We start from the raw sequence: 24,332 nt of genomic DNA, 5'->3' as shown, positions 1-24,332 counted from the left end.
GCAGCAAATTTAAGGTTCACGCTCCTCAGAGATGGTTATAAGACACCATCATGAAGTTTTCAAATGTATTTTGAATTTGGTTTTCTTTTGTACGAAGTTAATTTGGTGTTCAAAGTAAGGTGTCTTTCTTCTTAGTTATGGTAATACAATTCAAACAGAAATAAACCCCACACTCACCTTTCCTGCCTCCATGTAAACAGTTAAATAGTTGCCTTGTTTATTTCCAGTATGGAGTAGGACACCTGTTAGACTTCTCACACGAATGTTAAATATGATCTTAAATTCCAAATCCATCACAAAAGAGTTATCTGCAGGTGTGAAAAGGGAGGAGGGAGAATAATTAGAACAGCACATTAAAAAGGGGAAGGGTATCATCTATATATACACATACAACATGGAGATATATCTATATGATATAATAAACTGATATTTATATATCTATGTCTCTATCTATCTATGTGGATTATATAATAAAGACATAGCTCCACGTAGCAATTGCTACACTACTTACCAATGACGATATATCCCCCTTCATTAAAGAAATATATTCCAGTCTCCAAAGAGCCATCCAAACACGGAAGGACACCACTGTTTCGATGAGGAGTATTCAGGAGCTTTCCATTCATTTTAAAATTTCTCAGGCAACCTACAAAACTCTTTCTTGGTATATTCTGAAAACATATTTAAAAACATGAGTAATTATAATAATTAATATAACAAATTAAAGCATGATGGCTACTATTTTAATAACAGATCAGCCAAGCAGTTCTTTAGCACTCTTTGATGGTGGAAAACCCAAGTATGAAATGCACGTAAAGACTGTCCCTGATACAGTGAAAATGTGTACTATGTCATGAAAGAAATACCAGTAAACCACGAAAGAGTCAAGCATGCTAGAAAAGTTGAAATCTTGAAAGGGTTATTGCAAAATCTTATTTGTAGAATAGCTGTCTTCCAATGATACATCAAAATGTTGACGGTCTAACAATCTAATTCTGATTTCAAATACTAACCACCCACCCCAAACAACTATTGTGTAGTGATGCACATACCTAACAGGTCATTTTTAAAGGTAACAGAGGCAATGCATACCTAAGATTAGAATGAGGTTTTACATCTATAATTCCTCCTAAAATCACAGTGATTAGTAAGTGGGAATCCCTCCCTCTGGTACTGAATATTACTAAATCTAGTTTAGCTGGAGACACCTGAAGTATCTGCTGAAGTGAACGCTCTAAGGGGAAGAGGTGCTCTTGGAGAAAAGAGGAATTTGACTTTTGGAGGTAAAGGGGAATCAGGAGCAGCACATGGCTGCAATCAATTTATAGACCGAAATGCTGATAATTTGACGGCTGGGCACACAGTTGGGGAAGGGAGGGTGTCTATAATTAGGAATTTGTGGACACCATGTATAGATGACCTTAGTATAAATGATGATGATCTATATCCCTCTCATCATTATGACCTCCCTTTACGATACTTCAGTGTCTTCATTTACAGTACAATGAAAAAAACACCCTCAAAATCTCCATTATTTACCTGTACTTTCAGGGATGGAAGCCCGCCCAGATAGACTGGTGGCTTAGTGCTGAAGGTGGAATTACTTGCCAGTTTTCCTTCCCTGGCCCTCAGACCATCAATAACAAGATGGCCATTCTTCCCATGCATACTGAATACCACCTTTGTGGAGGAAAGCATAATTACCATTAGACACATTGGGTGGGATTTCAAAATCACTTATGTGAGGTAGACACACAAGTCCCAATGAAAGTCAATGGAACTTGTGCTCCTAAATCATTTTGGTACTTCTGAAAACCCTATCCATCAAGTTATAGACAGTATAGTCCTAAAATCAGCACACATTTTTTGAGGCTCATTTGAAACTAGCAAAAATATAAAGAAAGTAGGTGGGCAAAATGCATTTTCAAATACCTTATTGTTCAAAAACTGGGAGTATTTTGCACATCAGTTATCCAGGTTCCTTGTTTTTCCTTACTCTGGTATAATAACAAGAGTAATTCCACCGACTTTCTAAATACACACCAATGGGCATCAGAATAATGCCTTATACCATAATGTCCCTACCTCACAGACACATGCTATCTACCTTAATGTTCCCTTTTTTGGGGAACTTTCCTAAAGTAATACAAGTATTGTTACAACACTAACTGCATTAGAACTAGGCCACTGCCATAAGCTTTTTGACAACGAAGACCTGTCATCCACATGAACCTTCAGTCATAATAACTATCTCCACAAGGCTGAGGTGAATATACTCCCAGCATTTGAAAATGCTGAGCACTTACGACTGGGCATATTAAGCGATGGTTCATGTTTTGCAATGTTTCACACAGTTAATACTGTCCTAACTGTTGTAATACTTACAGTATGCCACTGCCCATCATTGTATTTTGCTTTGCTTTTGATTTTAATTTTCTTTCCTCCAGCACCAAATGAAAAGACAAAACGTCCCTTGGAAATGTAAAGAGCCATATAAGAGCTCTCAGGCTTATTTCCCACAAAAAATATCAGTCCTCCCGATGATGCAGTCCGTACGTCTACTGAAAAATGTGACCTTTAGTGGAAAGAGGATCAGAGAAGATATTAAAATATGGTCTTGTTTTGCTTACTGTCATACCCTTTCCATACCCTTTTGAAAGATGCAAGGGGCCAGATTCTGCTCTCACTTATACCAGTGTAAATCAGGAGTCACTTCACTGAAGTTGTTGGAATTATCAGTATAAGACTGGATATAAATGTGATCAGAAACATTATATTTATTGTCATTGTGCTTGCAGGAAGTTACATGTGAATTCAGTTGGAACAAACATACATATTCCTATAATACCAGTACAGCAAAGTGAGATTACTATTAAGTATTTGAATACTGATGATGTACTCAGTACTGCAGAGAATATAGAGCAGACAAGGCCAGCAGGTACCTTCACTGTTTGGAAGCCACTGAATTTAATTAAAAATCCTCTCCGAACAGAAGGGCCATATAGTGTGTCCTGAATTCTAGTTTTGGCAAACCAAGAGAAGAAGGAACTTTGACAGACAAGGACACTCTTCTGAAAAACCCAGTCATCACTCTCAGAGTTCCATCCCAGAAACCAGTAACAGAGGCACCCAGTCTGTGTTATAATGGAATGTAGGGGGAGAGTGTTTGACCTATAAACACAAGTTGAACAATTTGTTAACACAACAGTGGCTTCTGGAATCATAATTATGTGGTACACCATTCACATTTCTGAATGTGGGCTGAAGTCGACAGATTTAGATTCTTGGATTGGGCCTCAATGTGCACTAAATTCAAGCATCTCATTCTAGGCAACCTGTTCAGTTTTGTTTTGTAGAAACAATGATTGGGAGAAAAAGTTCTCTGTCAAGCCCTTAACAGAACAATCAGGGTGCACTTCATTACTCCCAAAGAGATGCACACTGGGAAATCATAATACTTACCACCTAAAGGCTAGGCTCAAGGCTCATTGAAGAATACAGCATTAGAAGTTGAGTGGAGAACTGTTGCATTACCTGTCTGTCAGCGATGCCTGAGAAAGTGTATACAGCAAATGACTGTTGGGAGTGTTGCCAAACTGATAAGCTCCATTGATGAAATTTAGCTGAGTAGGTAAAGCACAGCTTTTCTGGTCTAACTGCACTTCGGCACCTGTCAGGTAAGCAAGGTGCTTTTCCTTCTGTAACTGGAAGGCAGAATTTAAATCTTTAATATGGATAACTGAGATAATAATTTAATATGTATATTTCCTAGTTCCCATCAGAATCAGTCAACACCCTCCTTCGAGTATTTGATGAACTGTTATCACACTGGAGAGTTATATATATACTGGGGATGAGATACGGAGAAGGGAGACCCTGCTCCAGATGCTAGATGGAAAAGGAGTAACATCAGTTCCTCAATCCTGCCAGCTCATGTTGGTGGAGCCTAAGCCTGAGAATCAGTGTGGATTGGAGTTTATAATAAACATAAACATACCTTGAAAATCTTAGAGCTGTTAGGAACTGCTAATTCTTTCAGCAGCATTGGCTGGAGTGACTTGTATATCCTGCAGGCTCCCACGGATACACCAGTCTTCTCAGTATAATTGACTAGATTTTGAACGTGAGGGAGCTGATCTGTCCTAGAATGAGGAATAAACATGAGGAATGAAAATGAGCAATGAGTGCTATAGGAGACCACCCTTTATCATCCCTATTCTTTAATGAAAACCACCATGTATTCTAGACCTGCATTGTTTGGACATATAGCCTTATGAGGTAGATCTACTCTCAATTACAGTCTGTTCAAGGGACATCAACGATTTTCACCTGTCAGAATAGTATGATTTATATTAGTGATCCTAAACTCTTGGCACAGGCTCATCCAGAATTACTGTCATAAGAACTCATATATTTTGTATTAGCATGTGATGTCACCAGGAAATCCCAACCACTTATACAGTAGGTGGCATATAGCATTCAGTGCTGTACCTCTGGCAGTTTTAGCAGGCCAAGCCTAAATAAAAGTATCAGCTGCTTCCTTGGGGAGGGAAAAAATCCTTGAAGATGCCGCATGACCTACTGGGTGGAAAGTTTGTGAAAAATGAAAGGAGTTTGTAGTTCTTGCCTGAAACATCCCACCTTTGCTACAGCCATACTACTGAGGTAAGCCACTGCTGTTGCATCCTCGACTGAATTTAGGAGCCTACCAAAAACTACTTACTTGAAAAAATGCTGTTGCCATTGAGAAAAGGGAGCTGGAATACAGTAACCCTGGCAGTGTCAGACCTTCTGGACTACATTAAGAGGTTTTGCTGATTAGTGATAGAAGAAGATTGGTCAAGTCAAACCTACCGACTTGCTAAAAAGACGGTTACTCACCTTTGTAACTGTTGTTCTTCGAGATGTGTTGCTCATATCCATTCCAGTTAGGTGTGTGCGCCGCGCGTGCACATTCGTCGGAAAACTTTTACCCTAGCAACTCGGTGGGCCGGTAGGTCGCCCCCTGGAGTGGCGCCATCATGGCGCTTGATATATACCCCTGCCGGCCCACCCGCTCCTCAGTTCCTTCTTGCCGGCTACTCCGACAGTGGGGAAGGAGGGCGGGTGTGGAATGGATATGAGCAACACATCTCGAAGAACAACAGTTACAAAGGTGAGTAACCGTCTTTTCTTCTTCGAGTGATTGCTCATATCCATTCCAGTTAGGTGAATCCCAAGCCTTACGTAGGCGGTGGGGTCGGAGTGAAATGTGGCAGAATGAAAACTGCTGAGCCAGGGGCTACAGCATCTCTTGTCTGTTGAACCAGGGCATACTGCGAAGCAAAGGTATGGACCGAGGACCAATGGAGCTGCGCGACAGATCTCATGTGTAGGAACACGAGCCAGCAAGGCGGCAGATGAAGCCTGAGCCCTGGTAAACTGCACGATGATGTGGCTTGGGGAAATATGAGCCAAATCATAACAAGTGTGGAAGTCTGCCATCACCCGAGATGAGATCCTCTGAGAGGAAAACAAGCAAGCCCTCCCTTTGGCCCGCTACCGAGACAGAGCTGGGCCACCTTACGAAATGGTTCTGGCAGTGCAAAATAAATGCGAGCACTCCACAGATGTCCAAGGAGTGCAATGGTTGTGCCCATTGCGTTGAGCTGTGGGTAACATGAAAGGCCGAAACCACCTTAGGGAGGAAAGGCAGGTGCGGTCATAACTGCACCTTGTCTTTGTGAAATCTAGTGTACGGCGGAACCACCGTAAGAGCTCTGAGCTCGGAAACTCGTCTGGCTGATGTAACAGCTACGAGGAAAGTTGTCGTCCAAGACAGGCATATCAGAGGGCCAGTCGTGAACGGCTCGACTGGGGGAGACATAAGTCTGGTTAAAACTAGGTTGAGGTCCCAGGTCGGGGCTGGGCGGCGCACCTGAGGGTGCAAGCTCTCCAAGCCCTTGAGGGATCTCGAACCCTTAGAGCGTGAGAACACGGAACGTCCACCTTAGCTTGGCTGGAAGGTAGAGATGGCTGCTGAGTGTATCTTCAGCGATGATACCGCCAGGTCCTGCCGCTGAAGGCCAGAGGCAGGCCAAATAGAGGGGATCGAGACCTCAGCAGGAGCAAGATCGAGCGTATTGCAGCTGTAGAAGAAACGCTTCCACCTGGCCCGGTACGTTGACCAGGTGGAAGGCTTCCTGTCACCCTGGCTCAGTTACGCAGCAGCCACACCGTGAGGCGAAGAGGCTGCAGGTCCGAGTGACGAAGCCTGTCGTTGCCCTGAGTGATGAGGACTGGGTGGGGTGGCAGGGTAATTGGGTCTGTTATTGACAGGCCGAGCAACGTGGTATATCAGTGCTGCCTGGACCACTCTGGAGTGATCATGATGATGCGCGCTCTGCCCCTGCGGAGTTTGAGCAGGACCTAATGAACCAGTGGGAACAGTGGGAAGGCATAATGGAGTTGGCCTTTCCACGGCATCAGGAATGCGTCCAAGATCGATCCCGAAGAGAGACCTTGGAAGGAGCAGAACATCTGGCATGTTCTGCTCTCGCGGTGAGCGAACAGGTCTATGTGAGGAAACATCTCCGCTTCTGGAGAGCAGAGCGCCTCACATGGGGCAGAGTGATCACTCGTAAGACAGGAAAGACCTGCTGAGTGAAAGCGCCAAGACGTTCCGAACGCCTGGGAGAAAGGATGTCACCAGCTCCATCGAGTGGGCCATGCAAAAGTTCCGGAAATGGATGGCCTCCTGACAACAAAAAGGGGGGGGGGGGACCATGTCCCTCCCTGGATATTTATGAAGCACACGGCCGCTGTGTTGGCTGTAAACACCGAGATACAACGGCCTCGCAGCTGCCGCTGGAACCCCTGGCACGCCAGGCGGACTACTCTCATTTTTGGGGCATTGATGTGGAATGCCAGTTCCCGAGAAGACCAAAGGCCTTAAGCTCGGAGTGACCATGAGCACTTGAGCAGAGAGATGACGCGTCCGTCGTCAGGGGCAGTGAGGGCTGGGGCGGATGAAACCGCATCCCTGCCCACACCAGGGAGTGGGTTAGTCACCACTCTAGGGAGCCTAAGGTGCTCGAGGGAACGGTGACTACCATGACCATTGGCTCCCTGTCCGGGTGGCACGCCGAGGTGAGCCGGACTTGGAGAGGACGGAGGCGGAGCTTGGCGTGTTTGGTTACAAACTTGCGGGCAACCATGGACCCAGGAGACTGAGACAAGTACGAGCCGAGGTCGTTGGGAAAGCCTGCAGACCTCAGATGATTGTTGCCATCACCTAAAACCGCAGTTGTGATAAGCAGGCTCCGGCTAGGGAGGAGACCAGGATCGCTCCTAGGAAGTCCAACCTCTGCGTGGGAACCAGAGTGGATTGCTCTATAGTAATCATCAGGCTTTGACCTGTTAATAAGACCGTGACGATGCCCACGCGCTGAGTGGTTTGTCTCAGAGTCTCCTCGGATAAGCGAATCGTCCAGATACGGAAAAAACGCATATCCGACATCAGCGAAGGTAGGCGGCGACTATGGCCGTAAAGCAGAAGTACTGACAGTTGGCTAGAAAGCGGAGGTATCTCCTGCGCGGAGGGAAGATGGCGTTGCGAAAGTACGCGTCCTTCATATCCAGGGCGGCATAGTAGCCCCCAGGAGGCAAGGATGGAATAATGGTTCCCATGGATACCGTGCGGAACTTCAACCTTATCCTAAACCGGTTGAGTCCGTGCAGAACTAGGAAGGTCTGAGACCTGCGTTCGAGTGGGGGACTAGGGCATAACGGGAGTAAAACCCCTTGCCCCTTTCGTCCATCGGCGTCTGCACCTCTTGTACGAGGAATTGCTCGTGAGAGGGGTCCCTGAAGGGGGACCGGGCTGGAACAAATTAGAGGTGGTACCTATGCGCCACCGTGCGCAGGATCCAGCGATCTGAAATTAACTGGGGCCACGCCAGGAGAAAGCGGGATTGGGATCCCGGCCTGTGACTGGTACACCGCCATCAGGCGCACCCTGGAAGGTTCGTCTTTGGTCCCAGTGGTAATTGCGAGGGACCTTGACCTTGGCTCTTTAGGGGTCCTGACGTTCGTCTGTGACCACCTTGGCCTCGCCGTTTGCCAAAGTCGTGTCTCTGGCTAGGCACAGAGTATGGCGGCTGGGGACAGAAAGGCCTGCGTTTGGTCGCTGGCATATGCATGCTGAGAGAGCGCATTAGGACCCTATTGTCCATCAGGCTTGGCAGCCTGGGGCTGTCCTTGCCGCTTGCCAACAAAGGGTAAATCCTGAATGGCCTACTGCAGCTCCGGCCGGAGGTTTGAAACCTGAAGCCATGAGATGCACCTCATGGCGACACCAAAGGCCAGAGTCCTGGCTGCAGAGTCTGCTGCGTCCAACGAGGCCTGGAGGGACGCTCTGGGTACCTTTTTTCCTCCGTCCTCCAAGACGGTAGCGAACTCTGGGCGGGAGTTTTGAGGGAGAAACTCCATAAACTAAACTACCTCCACCCAGGTGCTATAATTATTGCAGCTAAGCAAGCCTTGTTGCTTTGCTACCCAGAGCTGCAGGGCCTCTGCAGAGTACACCTGGCGGCCAAACAGGTTCATTTGCCAAGCCTCTTTCGGTTTCGGGGCTGGCGCCCGCTGGCCATCATATCAGAATCGTGGTCCTGAGCATAAGATCTGCGCATGTGGGATGACACAGATGCGTGTCCGGATGGCCATGGAGGTACTAAAAGAAGGCACAGACAGAGTCTCTGACTCTATCGGACCTTGCCCGACTCGGCACCGGGAACCGGCACCGGGAGGCGTAACGGTACCTGGAACGAGATCCAGACCCACAACCAGAATGGTGCCTGGAGGTCGACCGAGATCTCGAGGCTCGGGGAGAGGCTACAGGAGTCAAGGTACCTGTCGCGGACCCGGGAGTCGGAACGGTGCCGATAGCAGGCCGGCGAACGGGACACCGACCGGTGCAGCGAGTGCGACCAGTACCGATGAGGAAAACAGCACCGGGACTGCAAGTGGTGTCGGGCGTGCCGACAGGATCTGGAGTGTCTGCGGGACCGTGATCATGAACGGTGCCGCTCTGCTGTGTTGACAAAGGACGGTCACATGAAGAGAGTGTATCACCCGCACCGGCGGTGCCGGGGTCAGGCAGCATCGACTCTGTCATGGCAATGAGATCCCTCGCCGTTGGTAACGTCTCCAGCGTGGAGGGAACAGCAGGCTCAACCACAGTGCATACTGGGGAGCTGTCAGGCACCGGCTTCGACGGCCCTCGTGGGACCGGGATCGACGGTACCGAGGTCGTCAGAGCTTCGGTAGGCGTCGGTGCCGGGCGATCCGAGTTAGATGAGCTGTCCGGCTGTGGTGCCGTCGGCACGGAAGCAGCAGGAGCAATACGCTCAACCACGGCGCGCGCCGGGGAGCCGTCAGGCACCGGATTCTACGGCCCTTATGGGACTGGAATCGACGGTGCCGACGTTGTCGGTGCCTCAGAGGCGTCGGTGCTGGGAAATCCGACTTAGACGAGCTCTCTGGCTGTGGTGCCGTTGGCACGGAAGCAGCAGGAGCGGTAGCTCAACCACGGCGCGTGCCGGGGAGCCGTCAGGCACCGGATTCTACGGCCCTTGTGGGACCGGGATCGACGGTGCCGACGTCGTCGGTGCCGCAGCAAGTGTCGGTGCTGGGCGATCCGACTTAAACGAGCTCTCTGGCTGCGGTGCCGTTGGCACGGAAGCAGCAGGAGCAGTAGCTCAACCACGGCGCATGCCGGGGAGCCGTCAGGCACCGGATTCTACGGCCCTTGTGGGACCGGGATCGACGGTGCTGACGTCGTCGGTGCTGCAGCAGGTGTTGGTGCCAGGCGATCCGACCTAGACGAGCTCTCTGGCTGCGGTGCAGTTGGCACGGAAGCAGCAGGAGCAGAAGCTCTACCTCGGCGCGTGCCGGGGAGCTGTCAGGCACCGGATTCAATTGCCCTGGGGGACTGGAATCGACGGTGCCGATGTCATCGGTGCCTCTGCAGGTGTCGGTGCCGGGCAATCCGACTTAGGCGGGCTCTCTGGTTGCGATGCAGGTGGCACGGAAGCAGCAGGAGCAGGGGGCTCAACCACGGCGCGTGCCGGGGAGCCGTCAGGCACCAGCAGGATTTGTAGGCTCTCTCGACCTCGGAGGAAGGGAGCGGTGCCGAGTCGACTTCGGTGCCGGCGACGGCCGGTGCCGAAAGGCCTTGGTAGTACCGGCGGGGTCCGGTGCCGAGGAGGCGCTTCTGCCAGCCGCTTGATCATCGCTCGGCGCCGAAGGTGGAGGGGTAAGTGAAAGTCCCGCTCCTTTTTGTTCTCGGCTTAAAAGCCTTGCAAATGGGGCACTTAGCTGTCAAGTGCAATTCCCTGAGGCACTTCAAACAGGAGTCGTGTGGATCTCCCTTCGGCATCGGCTTCTGGCAGGCCGAGCCTATTTTAAAACCCGGTGAGCCGTGCATGAGCTCCGGCACCGGGTTCATGGAAGGGGCTACTTCCTGAACCCTGCTAACAATTACTAAACTAACTATGTTAGCAGAGAAAAAACGTATAACTATACAAATATATATATAAAAGGATTATAACTGCATAACTATATACGAGAACTACGAGTAGCTAGGGAAGTGGAGGTCAGCTAAGCCGCGCTCCACTGTTCCAACGACCGACACGGGCGGTAAGAAGGAACTGAGGAGCGGGTGGGCCGGCAGGGGTATATATCAAGCGCCATGATGGCACCACTCCAGGGGGCGACCTACCGGCCCACCGAGTTGCTAGGGTAAAAGTTTTCCGACGAATGTGCACGCGCGGCGCACACACCTAACTGGAATGGATATGAGCAATCACTCGAAGAAGAATCAGCCACGTTCCCACTCAACTGGATCCCCAAGTGTGAGGGCTAAAAAGCTATCAGTTTGTCCCACTCAACTGGATCCCCAAGTGTGAGGGCTAAAAAGCTATCAGTTTGTTACTGTGCAACTCTGCCCTGTTGCCAGAAACACTCTTATACCAATCTTCTTTTTGCAAAGGCTAAGTCAATGAGAATAAATGTACACATACTCTATGTAGGTTATAAGGTTAAAGGAATCTCTCCAATTCTGATAGATCACAGATGGATGGGGAGGTTAGTATACACGTTGCACAACTTCACAATGTTAAGGCAAAAATTTAATGAAGATATATACAAACCAAAAATACATCATAATTTTTGTGAAACCACACACACACACTCACGCACATCTAGACACTCAATAGTCAGTGGAAACAAGCAGGCCCCAGCTGGGAGAATACCTGTGTTAGGAATTAACCTAATGAAAGAAAACACCTAAGGAGAAATTTCTCTTCTAAACTGGGCTTGCAAAGATGTATCTACCACCAGGTGAATGTGAAGGGAAAAAACTGAGTAACAAATGGGTAACATAAATCAGCAATCGGGTCTTTTTACAAGTACCCCCATATGTTGATGTAATTATTCATTTTGCATATGCAAATGTTTCTTGCTCATGCAATTATCTGGCTGCACATGTATTTTTGATGAGTATAATTTAGGAACAGGTGTTTGAAAATTTTGGGCCTTGCAATATACCCATTCCAATATAATGATGCTTTTAAATCAAACTTCTAGTGAAGGAATACAATTCAGAGTGATCTTCCAAAATATCAAAAGATCCAACTCCATTAAATCTTACAAAAGTGATGAATTGGTCAAATACAAGAATTGATTTGTTGTGCAACAAGGTTATGCATTCAGCAAGGTTTCATGTATCTAGAAGAAATGCAGATTAGTGAGAAGAAATTCGAATTACTCATAAAGGAAAACAGGTCATTTCTCTCTTTACCCCAGCGTCTGCAACTGCAAATATTCCCAAGTTAAGTACCTTTGTATAAAGACATTGGAGATGCAGCCTTCAAAATCATCCCCACCCAATCTTATAGAATAACTTAATTTTTTAGACATTCCTTGAGGTTCAACAGCCATTGACACAGGCAAGTCATCAACCAGCAGCCTGACCCTGAAACAAGATGAATACAAATAAGAGTGAAAAATTTAGGAAAAACACACTACCAGCTAAATGAATTTTTTTTAAATAAAGATCTGACACACACATGCCTTCCAGTTACATTTTAATGCTGATGGCATTTACAGGCCTGGTCTCCTATCACTTCCTGGGTTTTATGCCAGTACTAATTCATTGACTTAACCATATTTAAAATGGTGCAGTACAGTTATAATGAGAGCAGAACGTAGCCTTACATTCTTTGGGTGAGATCTTGGCCTCAGTGAAGTCAACAGCACAACTACCATTGACTTCAGTGGAGCCAGGATTTTACCCCTTATCACTAGCCCAAGGCTTTAATACAATCACAGGCTATCTTTCAAACCCTTCTTTTTTAGCCAGCACAAGTTTTTATATAACCCTATAGAGACCAGTGTGTTTTTGAAGTCATCTAATTTTCAGTAAATTGGATAAATTTTAGTAAATTGTCTCTAATCTATATATCAGATAGATATTGAGAAAATTAGAAGAGCTATTGCGCTTCCTCCTCAGGCCTGTAAAACAGCTGCATTAGACAGGTTTGCAATTTACACTCAAAGATGCGAAGACTATGAGTGTGAGAAGCTGTCCAAAACTATGTCTTGCCCAACCACAGAGAAAGACACTCAGTGCACAGAAAAGCAGATTCAAGCCTTTTGGTTTGAAAGCTCAGACTACCAGTGTTGCTGTGAAGTTCAGGAGCTGAACTGGAACTCAGTAGGTACTGACATGCAAATACGCAGACCAAGAATCTTCTGGTGCTTCAGAATGTCCATATCCACTGCGACCATGATTCAGAATTTAGTTTTAACTCTGTACTGTTTTATAACCAAATATCAGGACAAGCAAACATTCTACAATCTTCTCTTTCTAACCAAGGCTTGCAGTCCATTCAAAAACCAAACACAGAACTGGACTTACATGTTGTCATCTTTGATTACTGACACATAATGCATTGAACCATCTTCATATTTCTTGCTGGATTGTTTTTCCTCATCTGTCATCTTTACGATTACAAAGCCGTCTCTCAAAAAGATGCTAAGCATATAAGACTAAAAAAATAAAATAATCCTATAAAGTTATCATTATAAGCAGCTTCAGGTTTTCCTGATATCACCATGAACCCAATTCCCAATGGTAAGTCAGGATCGCAGTGTGCATTGCTCCCAAGAGTTCTTGGAATCTAACATGGCTCCGTGGGAGGAAAACTTCCTTCCCACAAAACTGTTCTGGGCCACCCCAAAAACTACTTCTCTCAGGCTAATCTCCCAAATCATACTACTCCAGAGCCCCTGCAACTAACACAGTTCCTAGAGAAGGGAAGAGATGAAGGTTTCTAACCATCAGAGGAGTGAGGTTCTGGAACAGCCTTCCAAGGGGAGCTGTGGGGGCAAAAGACGCATCTGGCTTCTAGACTAAGCTTGTTAAGTTTATGGAGGGGATGGTGTGATGGGATAGCCTAATTTTGGCAACTAATTGATCTTGACTATTAGTGGTAAATATGCCCAATGGCCTCTGATGGGATGTTAGATGGGGTGGGATCTGAGTTACTACAGAGAATTCTTTCCTGGTGTCTGGCGGTGAGTCTTGCCCACATGCTCAGGGTTTAGCTGATTGCCATATTTGGGATTGGGAAGGAATTTTCCTACAGGGCAGATTAGCAGAGGCTCTGAGGATTTTTTGCCTGATATCACCATGAACCCTCTGCAGCGTGGGGCAAGGGTCACTTGCTGGAGGATTCTCTGCACCTTGAAGTCTTTAAACCACAATTTGAGGACTTCAATAGCTCAGACATAGGTTACGGGTTTGATACAGGAGTGGATGGTTGAGATTCTGTGGCCTGCGTTGTGCAGGAGGTCAGACTAGAAGATCATAATGGTTTCTTCTGCCCTTAAAGTCTATGATTCTACGATTCTCCCTGCCTATCCCAGACTTTGGGATGCAAAAAAATAAAAAAAGATAAAAAAGTTATTTAAACATATTTTAATTGACTTTTACCAGAGGTAGGGATTAAACTCCCCACCTACCTAATGCCATTGTTTCCTCCAGAAGCACAAGCACAGAGGAACTTCTTCCACACTCTGTTCCTACAATGGAGTCACTTCTCTCTGCCACTTCATATTAACAAGCAAGTCATTTAGTCTCCCTGTATCTAAATTTACCCACTGTCGCAGTGCTGTGCAGTCATGGTTGGAAAATGGGAAAGTTTTAAGGCAGCGGTTCTCAACCAGGGGGTACATCTATCCCTGGGGATACACAGAGGTCTTCCTGGGGGTACATCAATTCACCTAGATATTTGTCTAGTACTACAACAGGCTACATGAAAGCCATTAGTGAAGTCAGTACAAACTAAAATTTCATACAGACATTTACTTGTTTATACTGCTCTATGTACTATATCAGTGTTTCTCAACCTGGGGGTCATGATTTATTTTACAATTTTATGGTAAAAATAAGAAAGTAAGCAATTTTTCAATAATAGTGTGCTGTGATACTTTCATATTTTTATTTCTGAGTTTGTGAGCTAGTAGTTTTTAAACGAGGTGAAACTTGGAGTACACAAGACAAATCAGCTTCCTGTAAAGGTCGAGAACAACTGTTTTAAGGGACAATTTCCACCACAAAAGGTCTATTCTTTTCAATGAAAAATTTCAAAACTCAATTTTTTTTTACCAGATCTTATTGTAAGTAAAATTGGGCAGGAAAAAGTTTTCCCATTCTGCAAGAAATTGAGATTTTGAAAAATGTTCTTGTCCCAAACAGACATGAGTTTTCTTATCCAGAAACAAAAATGAGTGTTTCATACCAATATATTGTAAGTTAATAACGTTCCACTGGGTGCCAATGCACGAAAGCCAAATCCGACTTGGAAATTGCTGGGAAATGGGAAACCCTCATCATTCAAATCCAGTATTCCGTTCTTGGAGAAAGTTGCAGATCTCACAAGCTAAAAGGCAAAGAAATGATGAATTAGGTTTTCAAGTATCACTTTTTTTACTGGACTGCCTAAGGTAAGTTATGAAATTGGTCTCTCATTCTTTTATTCAAGCTAATATACACATGAATGGACTCTAACTGAAAATATATAATAGACAAATTGAGAGTATGGTACCTGAGTTTCTAAGTACAGAACAAGTATACACACTTTGTTGGCATCCATGGAATCAATCTTGATTTGAACCAGTGTAAGTAAACTGAGGCCCATTTAGTATAATACACGCTCTGCTCTGTTTACAGTCTATGTCATCAGAAAAGGCCAGCTGATTTTATATTCAAAGACAAAAAGTAGGCAGGCAGGGTTGGTGTTCACCTGAATGAACTTTGAACTGGAATGAGTACATTCAGATTTGAATCTCTTTCATTCATCCATTAGGCAGTGAGGCCAAGAGTGCTGTAGAGGCAGCAGACTCAACCTCAGCGGAAAGGGAGGAGGAGAAGTGACAACAGTCTTTCAACAGGAAGTGGCTACCATGAATAAACTAAGTGGCATTCACAGAATTGAAAGGAAGTCCCAGCCAGATAGCTGCAGCAAGGAGAATAGTGGTGGCAGCAAAGGGCTCTGGGGATGGATTTGCACGTTTGAAGTTGTAACAGCCATGGGATGCGGACAAAAAGTCAGAGGATCCATCAGAGGTAGGAAAAGGAAGTAAGAGATGACTACCTATGCAGACCCCATACACAATTAATATCACCCAATACGTTCCTCAAAGTAGACAGCTACTGGTCCACTAGTCTCATTTTTCAAGATTATTTAAGAATGTCAATTGCTAAAAGTTCATAACTTGAGAATCTGGAGAAATGCTAGAAGACTAGAAGAGTGCTAACACTGTGCCAGTATTCAAAAATGGCAAGCGGTATGATCTGAGTAACTATAGACTGGTTAGCCTGACATCAGAACAGGGGACAAGCTGATACAGGATTCAACTGATAAATAATTGAAGTACAGGAATACAATTAAGGGCAGTCAATATGATTTTATGGAAACGAAAGTCTGATCAAACAAACCAGATTCCATGCTTTGATGAGATTACAAGTTTGATTGATAAAGATAATTGCACAGATGTAATATATTTAGACTTTTGTAAGTCATTTGACTTAGTACGTCTGACATTCTGACTGAAAATTTAGAACTATGCAATATCACAGGTTAAATGGATTAAGAACTGGCTGACATCTCAAAAAGTAGTTGTCAAAGGGGAATCATCATTGAGTGGGGGGTGTGCAGTGAGGTGGTCACCCCACTCAGTTCCAGAGGGGTTAAAACAGCCCTGGGAGGGGGTTCTGGCTGGAGAAAGCAGGTTTAAGGCTGGGCTGACTGGGGGAAGTGGCTGCAGCTGGGGCCATGCCCCAAACAGACTCAGCTGGCCATATAAAGGCAGAGAAGCCAAGGCAGACAGGGAGTTTCCCTGTTTGTTGAGGGAGAAGGGCCTGGCTGCTTAGAAGCTGGGAAAGGTACCTAGACTGGAGCAGGGCTGGGGAAAGGCTAGAGGAGCTGGGGACCTCCAGCTTGGAGAACCCCCAGGCTGCAGGCCTTGATAAAAGCCAGGACATGTACTGGGGCTATAGAGGGGTAGCCAAGGGTAGGCAAAGGCAGCAGGTCCAACCCCCCCTTTGCCAGTGATGAGTGGCGTGTACACTGCAGGCTGCCCCAGGGCGTGGGGGTTAGATGGCGATTGGCAGTAGCCATATTCTGAGGCGAAGTGGGGATAGTGGGTGGAGGTTCCCCTGGTAGGGGGAGACCCAGAATTGTGGGGGTACTGCTGAGGGGGCAGCACCCAGTTAAAGGGGCATTGGGTCTAGGAGGTACATGGGGCCAGAGGGCAGGCGGATCACCAGCCTGCAGAGGGTGCTCCGGAGCTGGAAAGAGCTAATTCCCAGAAGTCACCAGCTGGAGGCGCCGCAGGGGTGAGTCTGCACCTCTACAAGGTGTTTCTAGTGGGTGTTCCGTAAGGTTCAATACTAGTAGGCCCAACATTGTTCAACACTTTCATCAATGATCTGGAAGCAAATATAAAAATCACTGCTGATAATATTTGCAGATGACACAAAGATTGACAGTGGTAAATAATCATGAGGACATAACAGTCATACATAGCAACCAGGGTAGCTTGGTAAGTTAGACATTCAGGAACAAGGAACACAAGCCATGACTAAAAATGGAGGGCTGCATCCTGGAAAGCAGTGACTATGAAAAGGATTTTAGGGGTCACAATAGACAAACAATTGAGCATTCCCTCCCAATATGATGCTGTGGCGAATGGGGATAATGCGATCCTGGGTTGTATAAACAGGGGGGGTAATGAGGAGGGGTAAAGAGGTGTCCACATTTTAAAAAAATGCTGAGAAGTTGGAAAGGGTGCAGGAAAGAACTGTAAAGATGATTCAAGAGCTTGAGAAAATGCCTTACAGCAAGAGAATAAAAAAGCTCAATCTGTTTAACTTATCAAAAAGAAGATTGAAAGGAGACTTGATTATACAGTGTATAAATACCTTCACAGGGAAAAAATACTGGGTCCTAAAAAGGGCTCCTTAATATAGCAGAGAAAGGATAACAAGAACCAATGGCTGGAACTTGAAGTCAGACAAATTCAAATTAGAAATACAGCACAAATTTTTAACAGTGAAGGTGATCAGTCATTGGAACCAACTACCAAGGGAAGTGGTGGACTCTCCAATTCTTGATGTCTTCAAATCAAGACTGGATATCTTTCTGGAAGTTATACTTTAGCCAAACACAAGGCTGGGTGAAAGTTAATGGCCTGTCATATAAAGGAAGTCAGACTAGATGATTTAACCGTTCCTTCTATCAATCTGTGAAAAACAAACATACTAAAAGCAACTTTGCAAATTACCTTCCAGTCATCGGAACATTTCCTACTGACACCAATGGTCTCAGTAAAAGTAACAGATGCAGTGATGGGGTTTTTCACATTCTTCATGCAACCACGGAATGGAGATGTGGAGATATTAAAGCTGGTTTCAGAGAGAAAAAAGTAATTTGTAACCCCAATCACAGAATAGTACAACAGTCAGTCAATAGAATGATATGAAATAGAAAAATAAAATAGCAGATTCCAAGATGAATCCTTACTGCACACAAATTTTCACTGTCAAGTCCTGTCTCCAGAGCATATCCCAACTAACAAAGAGCCAGATGATTTTCCACAACTCACAGATTTTGACATATATTTACACATCACATACAACATACAGAATCTGAGCCCAGTCCTCCCATAGGATACTCACCAAAATCTTCTACTGATGTCAGTGGGAGGTTTGAGTGTGTACCCTACGGAAAGGTTGGGCCTGCTGACTTTTTAAAATAGTAACTCACCGTTCCCGCAGAGAAGATGGAATTCCACCCAGATAGTATGTGGTGAACTTAAAGACACTGATGTTGGCTTTAATCCAAGGACTAATCACAACTGATTTTTGTCTACTAGAAATGTATATTTTAATCTGAAATGGACAGATAGTGAGAATTAGTGCACACAAAATAAACAAGAATAATTTAGCACATCAAAATGTGCAAACGTAGCATAATACAAATGGTCTAATTTTGTTCTGATTTACACCAGTTTAAATACAGAGTAACTGGATTGCTTCAAGTGGATTTACTCTACATTTTGTAAGTAACAAATGCTTAAATGAAGTATGTACGCAGATTTTTGTGCATGAGTGGTCTAGCAATGAATAGATATAATCATACTTAGTACTTAGATTATGCATTTTATCTGCAACTCTCAAAGCACTTTTGAAACAAGAGTAAGTATCATTATGCCTATTTTACACCAAAAGAGACTGAGGTGATGATGAAAGGTGATGTGACTTTTCTAAGTTTACACAGTGAATCAGTGGCAGAAAGGAAGCAGAACACAGATCTCATATCTTCCAATCCTAGCCACTGGAACCCACTGCCTTCTAGCGAGTATGGCACATAAAGTTGAGTGGCAAAACTGAATACTCACATGGTTTGGAATCATTCTAACTCATGAAGTTCTGAGCGTGAGTGACTGGCACCATTGAAAATCAGGCGCTAAGTTTCTTAATTAGCAAACATGTGTTCTGTTTCATTTTACTAATAAGTTCAGGTCTCTGCAGTTTTTCCAGCTACAATCAGAACTTGAGTTAGCCACCCCTTTCTCAGTGCATTTACACAATCCTACACACAGAAAAGCTGCACGAACTATTCACAGTAACAAGTTATTCATCAAATTTAGCCCTCTGATTTGTGAGCAAATTGTCTACAAACAGGTTGTGATTTCTACAAATTAATATGGTGTTTGAAATTCCATTCATATTCTATGCAAACATATAATCCCTGCCTACCGACTGCTTACAGCTGGTTCACTGGGCGTACTGCTTTTGGCTTTTATATTTGTAAGTCAAAATTGAGCCGTTTTGATTGGACACATAGGTTACATCTTGACTGGATGAGTGTGACTTTTAGAATTAGGTTTCTGGCATAAGTACTCATGTATATGAATTCAAGATGTGCCTTTTGTGAATGTTCTGCAATATTTTCCTAAAATATGCTGTTTAAGCATATATTCCTGCCAGTAAACATAGTTGTTAAAATATCCAAGGAAAACTGAACAAAAAAGTGACACAGACACGCGAAATCATTTAAAAGTTTGAACATATGTTCACAAATAATTATCTGTAATATTTCCCTAGCTCTAAATTATACATACATAAACACATACACCGTTGTTATTTTAACTTTTCAGTCACATTTTCTTATTGTTGAAAAATCTGTCTATTTTAACAGTACAGTTTAACTGTACTTTTGGCCAAAATAAACATCAAGAAAGAGATTTGATTATGTTTCATAGCAGACTTCATATAAATAGCTCCACAAAATAGCTGGACCGCTTTTAAGCTGATCAGATTAAAAAAAGCGGCTGCATAAAGGTCAGCTAAAAGTTTTTTCTTAAAACAGTTCAGATAAAAATACCAAACTAAACATTAAAATAATGTTAGTATTTACAATCAATATTATAATCCTTAATTAAGGCAATACACTTGCAAAAGGGCAAGTTGTTTGAGTGGTTATTCTGCCAGGAATAGTTTTCCTTCAGAAATACATGATATTAGGCAGTGTAAAGATTAATTTCCATATGAGTTGCAAACATCAGCTAGTGTTTTTCTAGCCTAATCATCTAAAAAGAAAGGCAAAACTTCACAATCAGAAGAATTTGAAATAGGATGTGCAGCTTCATCCATTATGATCTATATATTTTCAGAAGTTCATGATACTTTTAATAAAATATATAATTTGTTTAAATGACATACTTGCTTATACGTTCCATCGTTTACAACTGCTTTATTGCTTGCTATTTCCTTTGGAGGTTGAGAGTCAAGTTTGTATCTGAACACCAGATGGCCATTTTCAATATTCAAACTAATGAAATGATCCTGCAATAAGGAAAAAAACCCACTATGTAATATATCATATGTATTTTTATTGTCTTGTGAATTACTTTAATAAATAATACTACTCTTCTATAGAACTTTTCATTAGTAGATCTCAAAGTGCTTTACAGAGCACGTGTTTACAGATGGAGAAATTGAGGCATGGGGCAGTTAAGTGACTTGCCCAAGGTCATGCAGCAGGCCTATGGCAGAGCTAGAAACAGAACCCAGGTCTCCTGAATCCCAGTCCAGTGCTCTGTCCTCTGGGCCACACTGCCTCACTGCCTCCCAGGACCGTAAATAATAACAAGAAAATTTTTGGCAAAACGAAAAGATAATACAAAACATTCTAGAATTTACTCTTAATGATAAATATAATTAACTCAAACTCGTGAAAATGAATCAACTCAAAAAATACCATCATATCTCCACAAAATTTTGATAGCATACATTTTTAATTTCAGAGCTTAGTAAATTTTATTATAGCAATAAGGCAATGATTTATTATATTAACAAACATCAAATATGTACATAGCATTCTTATTAGATAAGTAATACAACAGGTAATTTTATCGTTAGTTCTAGCACCTAACAGATTACCTGAAGCCTCAAAGTTTATAGGAATCACCACCTATACTCTAAGTTTCTCCTTGCTCTGTTATTTATCAGAACTAGAGTTGTGTAGAGAAAGATAATTACATCTGGTGTGTGGAATTTCAATATTTTGAAATTAGGTTTTGTTCCAGTTTGGAACAAACTCTGCAAATTTCAAAATTCTCCAAAGAAATAGAATTCAGCCCCAGAGCTGTGGATCCTGGAAGTCCAGGCTCTCAGCTGACTGGGAGGTAAGCTGTTAAGGAGGCTGTAGGGCAAACTGCAGGAAACCAGGTGGGTTTCCACTGGAACTTTGGCAAAATCAAATTATCTCTGCAAAACTTTCAGATTTTGTAGAATTGGCAACTGCTAATGAAATTATGTTTTGTTGGAATTTTTCCAATCAGCTCTAATCACATTACCTAAATCAAAAAAGCACTCATCTCAGATGCCAGTATTGGGCCAAATTTTCCTCTCAGTTACACTGGTGCAACTCCATTGGAGTCAATGGGTTCAACTGGAGTAATTGGGAGCAGAATTTGGGCTATAATTTTGAAAGGTAGGCACAAATGACTATTACATTTTTTTGGGTTACACAATTCCCTTTGTCATGTACCAATATCACAAAAATAACTGGTTTGATGAAAAGGAAAAATGTATACAGAGTCCTTTTAAAGGAAGGTTTACATTACCAAAATGCCATTTATCTGTAACATGATGCATAACAACAATATATTTTCCTTAGTCTTTTGGGGGGTCTCTTTCAGAGCCATATACAGGTTCAAAGCAGCTAAAACTGCAGCCCATCTATTGCATTTCCACTAATACTATTATTCCATCCTCCATTTCCAAACTACCTCTCACTACCTCAGTGGCTCTGGGTGAAGTGAGATGATTTGATCCTTACAAATTATTCTTCACCTTCTATTTGTATGGGGCATTTCAGGGATGCACATTACGATAGTAATTTCCTCTTGAAAGCAAGACAAAGCTTTGATTGCCTCAAGAATGGCCTTCTTTAAAACTTGTCAGCTCATCACAACATTGCCACCAACAATCCTCCCTCTGAGCCTGTTTCTTCTAAGCTGGAGATGCCATCATTCGAGTGAGTAATGGGGCAATTCTTCACCATACAGTACCTCACAATCTCTGTTCAGTGCTATAATCAGCATCTGTTCTTTAAATATCTGTTTCTAAAATGTGTTACAATTAATATTCAATAGCAATAAAACATAGGACAGAATTTATTAATCCATTTCACAGCTGGCTATGGTAGTATTCAGAGCTATTATTCTGAGCACTTTCTCGATTAATTTCAGTTTTCAAATTATTATAAGAAGTATACATAGTACTCAAAAGAATCACTCCATTAGTTACCTGGTTTTCTGCAAAAAACACCAAGCCTTCATCTGCAGTAGTTTGAATTTCCTGCTCGTAGTACAAATGAAGAAAATTTGCTTCTCTAGCTGTGACAAGTGCATAGCCTGTGCCTTCAAAATAGTTTTGATCAGACTCTGCTTTATATCTGTAGCAATGAAACATCACAAAACAGAATATATGGGAGTAAATAACTGCTACCACATGGACATAACAAGAACCACAATAAATGTGATTTTTTAAAAAGCCTAAAACAAAATATTTAGTAACAGGGGTGACTAGATTCTAGTAATGCCAAATCCTGACCCCACTGAAGTCAATTTCTCATTAATCTCAGTGAGATTAAGATATGGTTTCTAGAGAAGAAGAAACCTTATTTAAAATGTTTTAGTGACCAGATGTTTCTTTTTAACGTAATTCTAGGCTATAAAGAAGCCAAATATTGGATGCTGTGGAGCTGAGGCATTCGAGTGTGTGTCTAGTTATTAGAATATTTGGGTGGCAGGGCACGTGAACGGAAGTTACTGTGGGTGGGAATGCTTTATTAAGTGGTAATCTTCCCTGATGTTAAAGTGGTCACATGAACAGGAAATACAGTTAATCTTAATTTATCAGTGATAAAGTTTTTTCAATTTCTTAATGTAAGACACTTGCTGTATTTATTTCTTACCTACTGCATGGTTCCACTTCAGTGGTATTGAGATTAAATGTCCTCTTGAAGTTGTACAGGCTAATAACATTCTCATTTAGGTTGTCTAATTCAATGCAGCCTTGGTAATGATCGTAGTCTAGTGCATTGGGAGGCTGCAAAAAAATAAAGCCATAAAAATACCCCAAGCAAAACATCAACATCAATTTAATAATGTTTACACAGACATGAAAATAATAATGCTGTTAACTATTAAAATGTATTGCAAATAAATGATATTGTTTAAGCTACAGGTATAAATAATCAAAAGTGTTAGCTATAGAATACTCAATGGTTAAAAATTCCCTAGTTATGATAATTAAACACCTTTGTAGGCCAGAATTATACTTCTATTTACCTGAAAATCTAGTGGGTATCCTCCCACATAAAAGACAACACTGTTGGGATCCAGATTTAGGAGTGTGTGACTGCTCCCACTGCTACTGTCAAAAGTCTCTTTGTCTGAGGTGGCTGCTTTAACGTAACTCAGCTTTGCATACTGGTAAATCCTAAAAGCAAAGGGAAAAAGTAAAGGAATAGCACATTTTATTAATAAAGTAACATCTAAATATGATACAGAAAAAAGGGAGAGAGTGGGTTGTATTTTAAGAGTCTTGTACCTTTCAAACTTCACGCGATCCAAAGTAGCTTCCTCAGTGTTACTCTCAGTCACTGATGGGTCCACTTCTATTTCGGCTTCATTGCCTCCCAGGTTATAAACACAAATTAGACGACCATTTCTCACAGCCATACCAATGTAGTCCTTGGAGGCCTAAAAATAGAAGAGCAAATCAACTATCAATGAATGATTGATGCTAGAGCTGGTAAAATATAGTAGGATTACTTCAGGGACACTACAATGCTTTGAAAGCTGGAAAGCTATCCTCCTACTGTAGCAATCATTCCATTTAGAAACTTTTTTCAGTTTACTATTGGGATGGATGTTTTGTAGCTTCATTGGCTGCTCTGTTTCTATAATAATAATAATAATAATAATTTCAAATCATTTTATGAGTTGTATGCACTTGGATTGAATGGGGTCCAAACACAACTCTTTCTTTTATTACTATAACAAAAATATTACTTACCAATAAAAATACTTTCTACTTTTGTAGTGCCTTCCAACTGAGGTTATCAAAACACTATACACATACTAATTACTTTAGTCTCACAATGCCTCTGTGAGGTAAGTAAAATGGAAGAAACAATATTAAGTCCAAT

The 24,332-nt window shown here is 43.1% G+C and overlaps 1 protein-coding gene across 1 annotated transcript in view; it reads right to left on the bottom strand.

The window, feature by feature from the left end:
• Positions 1–24,332, bottom strand: part of LAMA3 (laminin subunit alpha 3) — a 198,997-nt gene that overhangs the window by 5,028 nt on the left and 169,637 nt on the right. Inside the window, exons 60-75 of the mRNA XM_050939774.1 lie at positions 23,732–23,883; positions 23,470–23,620; positions 23,094–23,227; positions 22,424–22,571; positions 20,333–20,455; positions 18,372–18,496; positions 17,890–18,010; positions 14,844–14,984; positions 12,959–13,089; positions 11,879–12,013; positions 3,998–4,142; positions 3,535–3,704; positions 2,386–2,575; positions 1,540–1,680; positions 512–671; positions 178–308 (exon numbers count right to left, since the gene is read on the bottom strand). Coding sequence (XP_050795731.1) covers positions 178–308; positions 512–671; positions 1,540–1,680; positions 2,386–2,575; positions 3,535–3,704; positions 3,998–4,142; positions 11,879–12,013; positions 12,959–13,089; positions 14,844–14,984; positions 17,890–18,010; positions 18,372–18,496; positions 20,333–20,455; positions 22,424–22,571; positions 23,094–23,227; positions 23,470–23,620; positions 23,732–23,883 — 2,298 coding nt within the window. The remainder of the gene's footprint in view (positions 1–177; positions 309–511; positions 672–1,539; positions 1,681–2,385; positions 2,576–3,534; positions 3,705–3,997; positions 4,143–11,878; positions 12,014–12,958; positions 13,090–14,843; positions 14,985–17,889; positions 18,011–18,371; positions 18,497–20,332; positions 20,456–22,423; positions 22,572–23,093; positions 23,228–23,469; positions 23,621–23,731; positions 23,884–24,332) is intronic.

This window comes from Gopherus flavomarginatus, chromosome 2, assembly GCF_025201925.1.
Source record: "Gopherus flavomarginatus isolate rGopFla2 chromosome 2, rGopFla2.mat.asm, whole genome shotgun sequence".
NCBI classification, from domain to species: Eukaryota; Metazoa; Chordata; order Testudines; family Testudinidae; genus Gopherus; species Gopherus flavomarginatus.
The sequence above is the reverse complement of the archived record's forward strand: the minus strand, read 5'-3'. Positions and strand labels throughout refer to the sequence as shown.